The sequence below is a fragment of the Poecilia reticulata genome, linkage group LG6, assembly GCF_000633615.1.
Source record: "Poecilia reticulata strain Guanapo linkage group LG6, Guppy_female_1.0+MT, whole genome shotgun sequence".
In the NCBI taxonomy this organism is placed as follows: Eukaryota; Metazoa; Chordata; class Actinopteri; order Cyprinodontiformes; family Poeciliidae; genus Poecilia; species Poecilia reticulata.
Genome location: NC_024336.1, coordinates 26,183,884 through 26,190,043, shown reverse-complemented (window position 1 = coordinate 26,190,043; position 6,160 = coordinate 26,183,884). Strand labels below are relative to the sequence as shown.

The window sequence follows — 6,160 nt, the reverse complement described above, 5'->3', positions numbered from 1 at the left end:
CACACACACACACACACACACACACACACACACACACACACACACACTCTTCCAGTCTCACTCAGTATTTATCTAAATAGAGTTGAGTGAAAAAGTCTTCAGACCACATTTGCCATGTTGCAACTGTCAAATTTGATCTTTTTAATTGAGATTTTATTTAAAAAACTAACACTAAGTGGTGCATAGTTGAAAACTGGAAGGAAAATAGGAAAGGTTTTTCAAAAAGCTTCACAAATAAAAGTGTAATGTAATTTTATTCCGCTTTATTCCAGTCCACCTTAATGATTTAGTTTAACCTTAGTATAAATACAGCTGTTTTGTGAAAGTTTTAAAGGATTGCTAGAGTATAATAGTGTTAAACAGTAGCGTGAAGACCAAGGGACACAGCAGATAGGTCAGGGTTAGAGTTATGAAAAAGTTTAAAGCAGGTATTAAAGGATTATTTTTATTAATCACCAACTGCAGTGCTCTGTTAATCCAAAATGTTAATAAACCTCAAACATAAATGTTTAAGCAAGTAAAAGTGAGGTTTTGGCTTTCTTAGGTGAATATTTATTTGTGCAAAATTATTGGGCAGCTACTATTAGACAGAGTTATTGCACATCTAAATAAAAACACATTTTTTTCTCCTATTTTTATCTGTTTTAGTGAAAATTATAGACAAACAAGTTAAAACTTTTCCATAAACATTTCTTACTATAAGAAAAAGAAACACTGACAAATATTGCCCTCCTTATTTTCAATAACAGTGATACAACTTTTTAATTTATGAAGTCTGTCACGTTTCTCTGATCTGCTGCTGATCAACTTTTTATTCAGACACTTCAGATAAATGGACTGTTTTCCTTCACTCATGTTTAAGAACTGCCTAAATTTTTGGTTAGGTGAAGTGAGGAAGTGGCCATGTTATAAGTCTTTCAAATTTGACGCCTTTACTGTACTTGGATTCATTGTCCTGCATAAAAATGATTATCTTTTTGAAAGATGCAGACTTATTCCTGCACCTCTGCTTAACGAAAGTGTCTTTTAAAAATTAGCAGCAGGTTTGGGGATTGATTTTGAATCCATCTTCAACCAGAAAAGGTTCAAACAGCACATCTTTAACTGTGTCACCTCATCCACACCATTACCCCTGATCACTGATCCAGTCATGGCCCCATCTGTTTGGCCCGTGAGGAGTCATAAAACCTTTGATAAATCTGTCTTCAGATATTTCTTGGTCTGGTCTTCACCTTGGTCAGTGGTGGTCAGGTTTCAGCCCACCTGACCATGGCTGTGTCTCTAAGTTCTAAACATCTTCTACTTCTAGCTACTAGAGGAAGGTTATAGTCATGGAAAAGGACAGTGCTGAAAGATAATGGCTTCCTTGTAGCTTAACACTTTATTCTTCTTTTCTTTGTCAGCATGCTTTTTGCGACCCTGTTGACTATTTGCAACCAAACGTCTGATAGTTCTGTGATCACGCCCCAATATCTTATGAATTTCAAGAGTCTTTACTGCTCTGACAGACTTTTGGTAATGTTTGACTTTTCAGAGTTGGTTAAATCTCCTTTCTTGGCCCATTTTGCCTAAAGAAAGAAGCTGCTTAGTAATTATGCACACCTTGATATAAAATGTCAGGCAACACAATCCTTCATTACACAGATGCACATCACCTGTTATGGTTAAATGCATTAGGCATTCAAGTTCATCCAGCTTGGAGCTACAAAATATGACATGGTGAAAATACTCACTTACCTAATAAACGTTGATATAGTCTATATAATAAAATCACATTCCAAGTTTTAAAAATTTAACAGAGCATTATTAAATCTAGCAATCAAAGAGCATAACACACCTGCAAGGCGTGGCAGTCCGCCTAAACTGTGAACTTCACACATCTGGCCTTAAGAAGAAGTATAGTGCTGAAACAAACCAAAAACAATTCTTACAGGGAACACAGGAGACATAAAAATGCTCTGGTCAGATGAGACCATAATTTTGTGCTGCATGTTTGAAAACCAACTCTGCTCATCAGCCTGAACACGCCATCTTGTTCTTGAAATACAGTGATGTTGGCATCTTGTCGTGGGAATATTTTCCATTAGCAGACGCTGGGAAACCAGTTGAATGATGTTGGGAAGATGAATGAAACCAAGCACAGAGAAAAGCAGAATACCTGCCACAGTCTACAAGAGACTTAATAATGGGTTGGAGATTCACCTGCCCACAGGACGACAACACTAAACACACGGTCCCAGCAACAAGGCTGTGGTCAAAGTCTAAATCTAAATCCAACTGAAAATCTGATGCCCTCCATCTATTCAGGCTAAAATTGAGCTAACTTGACAACAAGAAGATGGAAAATGGCAGTTTAAATGTGCAGAACTGTTAGAGACATACCCCAAGACTTGCAGCTGTAACTCAGGTATTGACTCAGGCGGGCTTAATACAAACCAATGCCAGATGTAAAAACCATATTACCTGTTCAGTTAATGATTATAAGCTGATTTGTTGTGGGTAAAACTTCAATAAAATAATTTGAGGAATGTGATACTGACTTGACAAAATGTGGAAAAGTTCAAGTAGCACTCTAAATTTCTACTTTTTGAGAGACAAAGCTGGTGCTGCATGCGTGGATGCTTTGTTTGACACCATTTATTTCTGTTTCTTCACAGGTTATTGTGACAACTCCTATGGAGATGTTGAAAATCCAGCTGCAGGACGCAGGGAGGCTCGGTAAGAGGAAATGGGAACATACTTTTCAATACCACAGCTTTAAATGTCATTAGGAAAGAGCGCCCTCGTGTGGTGTTCTTAGAGAATACACATACACGTTTTGCTTTGGATAGCATTAGGAACTTGAGATGTACTTTGCTTCTCATGGACTTTAGCTGCTCAGAGGAAGCTCATGCCAGAGACGGTGGCAGCAGGAACTGTGGAGACAAAGTCCCCGACAGCCATGCAGATCACCAGACAACTACTGAGGGAAAAGGGTATTGCTGGACTCTATAAAGGCCTCAGTGCCACACTGCTCAGGTAAATTAGTGACAGTTTCTCCAACAAACTCTGATCCATTTTCCATGTCCAGGCCTGACTCGTCTTTTTGTTGCGTATGCAGGGACGTTCCTTTCTCTGTCATCTACTTCCCCCTTTTTGCTAATCTGAATAACCTGGGGAAGAAAGACGCGGAGGGCCCCGCTCCTTTCTACGTGTCTTTCATATCAGGCTGCGTTGCAGGAAGCACAGCGGCTGTTGCAGTCAACCCCGTTGATGGTGAGCTGCCGTGTTTTGATGCATTTTCAGCAGCATGCGCACCGATACTTGACGTTCACAGTCTACCCTGGGCTTGCTGAATTGCAGTGATAAAGACTAGACTTCAGTCCCTGACTCGAGGAAGCACAGAAGACACGTACTCTGGAGTGATCGACTGTATCAGGTGACCTCATTATGTCTGTACAGCTAAAGCAAGTGTGAAGTCTTCATTATTATCTCTGCAGGCAGATTATTAATGCTGCTCCTTTTGTTCTGGTGTAAGTAATGACTTATGTCTTCTCCAGGAAAATCATGCGCAACGAGGGTCCGTCAGCCTTCCTGAAGGGAGCCTACTGTCGCGCCCTGGTCATCGCGCCTCTGTTCGGCATTGCCCAGGTCGTCTACTTCCTGGGCGTGGGCGAATACATCCTCAGCTTCTTGCCTAAGAAAAACAACTAAGACGCACCTCTGTTCCGCCTTCCCTCCCGCGATGCGTTACATCAGCTCCATGAGGATTCGTCTGATTCTTAGAGTTTTTTTTTTTTTTTCTTTTGGATCTCATTTATTTTTGTTTTTAAATTGTTGTGCTGAATGTTCAAAAAGTTCAGAAGGGAGCCTTTGTTTTGCCAAGATGCCTGTGGCAGCGCACAAGTTTCCAGTTGGCAAGCTACGCCACAGCAGCTTTCTGGAAATCATGCTACAAACAGAGGTCTGTAATTAAATTTTATTGTACTTTTAAATATGATTGTCAATCTTAGCAAATTAGATGTACTGCCCTTGGCTGTAGCAGTTCTGCAAGCCCTTCAGTAATGCCCTTTGGAGGCTTCATTACCCTTTTAATATCAGAACATCCCGTTGCATTCGATGTGAAATTCCCATTTTTCCACTGCCCTAAATTGAGCAATAAAGTGAAAGTCTTCTGTTAGAAATATATAGAAAATCTGGAGTAGGCATGGGCCAGTATAAAATTCTCAACTTTGTGTACAAATACAATGTTAAACTGGTTTAGACATAAATTCTGAAACAGCGAATCATAAAATTCTTTTAAATTGAAGCAGAAAATCAGACAAGTATTGCTACTCCTGCTAAAATGATACTACAATGAGTTATGATATTGTTAAATATCAAATATTTTACGATTAAAAATGTTAATCTTTTATTGATAGATGCAAGCAAATATGCAAGGATTTAGCTTTATGTAGAACATGAATTATACTTTTGTGGTTTTGTTGTTTAGAAAGAAAAACGATAGGGATCTGATGATGTTATTGGTTAATTAGCTATCCTACAACCGGCTGCTGAACAGACATACCAAAGTGTGACAACAAGTGGAAATCATTTGGCTTTCATGAACAGCAAATTTTGTTCTTTCTTGAACACAAGGGCAAAAGGTAGCAGCCTTTTTCAGCCAGCTGACCAACAGCGTGCAGAAATAGTTTGGGGAGGGAAAATGTGTTGTTGTTTCCAAGGCTCCTCGTTAGAAAGACTTTAAGTTGAAATAACTGTATAATGTAAATCTTCAGTGAGTTTTAAGCTGTAACCTTTTAAAACCATGGTAATACATTGATTTCAGTAACCAGCCCATGCCTAATCTGGAGCTTTAATGGACAAACAGACTTTATGTAATGAGAGACTACTAAACAGTGGGAGTCTGGTTCATGCCAAGTCCCAGGGCAGTGTGTTGATGTGATACCAGCTCACTCCCTGTGATCTTTCCAGGGAATCCACTTTCCTTCCCCTGTACAGTAAGTGGCTGTAATGAACTCAGCGGTTCGGCTCAGAGCAGGCTTTGATTGCCTTGGCTTTTTAAGGAGATCAAGTTCCATCTGACATTCAGCTTAGCCATAGTGGTTCTACTGTTTGGCCTCCCAGAACAATGTCTTTTTTTTTGCTCTCATACCATGCAACTTCTGATTATTGTGAACGGCCACAAACTGCGTGTTTCTGAAGTTTAAATTTGAAACAAAATCACAGCTGAGTGATCATCGAGGGGATTGCTTTTGAGCTTTAAGACCCCTGTGTGCTGAAATGTTCTGCAATCTATGATTTACTGTGGGTTTCTAGATGGTCAGACATCATGTTGTGAAACCTGTAGATGCAGACTTATTGTTTTTTTTTTGTTTTGTTTTTTTGTTTGTTTACACAAGAGTTTGCTCTTCATTTTCCAGCTTTGTCCAAACTTGCATTCAGTGGCAGGACCCAAAGAGCTAATGAAAACCCTTTTCATTCATCTGAAAAGTCAGACCAGTGCGCGCTCAGTGTTGTGCGATTTGTACCAAACATTTCTGCTCGTTTGCTTTAGAGGTTTTGTTTGCTTTAAGCCGCCGGGCGAAAAAAAAAAAGAACAGCCCTGTCGTATCTTGTTTATGCATCACAACACTGAGGCGTCCCGCCATTGGTGTAACTAGTCGGAGATCAAGGTGACTTTGATGTGTATTATCCAATCACATTCCTTCCTTGCTCCCACTGGTCAAGCAGCTCTTCAATTGTTCTGTTGCACTTCTGATGCAACTTTTTCAGTGTGATATCATTTGTGGGAGTGAGCTTTATTTATAGATATTCCCTCCTAGAAGCAGTATAGCGTTATATATTTGTATGTGCTTTTTTTTTTAGTGTTATATTGTCTACTTTGTTATCTATATTGTACATATTCAGATGAAATGAACTCTGTTTTAGAATTTATTGTTTTTGTACGTTATGGCTTATTTGCACACCTACCTCTCCACCTTCCCCATTCAATTCATATTGTGGTGATTTTATGTTAGAATGACGAGTCAAATGAAGGAACATCAGAGTTTTTTTTTAAATTATTACTGTGCGCCAAGGAGAACACTAGCTGATCTTCAGATGGATTTTTTATGTTTTTGGAGGTGCCATTTTCCCCGGACTATGAATTAAATCTGTGGGTTCAGCCACTTATTTGAAC

General features: G+C 39.3%; 1 protein-coding gene across 2 annotated transcripts in view; it reads left to right on the top strand.

Annotated features, from left to right (window-relative positions):
- slc25a22a (solute carrier family 25 member 22a) overlaps window positions 1-5,575 on the top strand; it is a 17,075-nt gene extending 11,500 nt beyond the window's left edge. For both annotated transcript variants that reach the window (XM_008412116.2, XM_008412115.2), the window contains 5 exons: window positions 2,658-2,718; window positions 2,874-3,018; window positions 3,101-3,255; window positions 3,343-3,418; window positions 3,540-5,575. In XM_008412116.2, coding sequence (XP_008410338.1) covers window positions 2,658-2,718; window positions 2,874-3,018; window positions 3,101-3,255; window positions 3,343-3,418; window positions 3,540-3,693 — 591 coding nt within the window. In that variant the 3' untranslated portion in view covers window positions 3,694-5,575. The remainder of the gene's footprint in view (window positions 1-2,657; window positions 2,719-2,873; window positions 3,019-3,100; window positions 3,256-3,342; window positions 3,419-3,539) is intronic.
- Window positions 5,576-6,160: the final 585 nt, after the last annotated feature.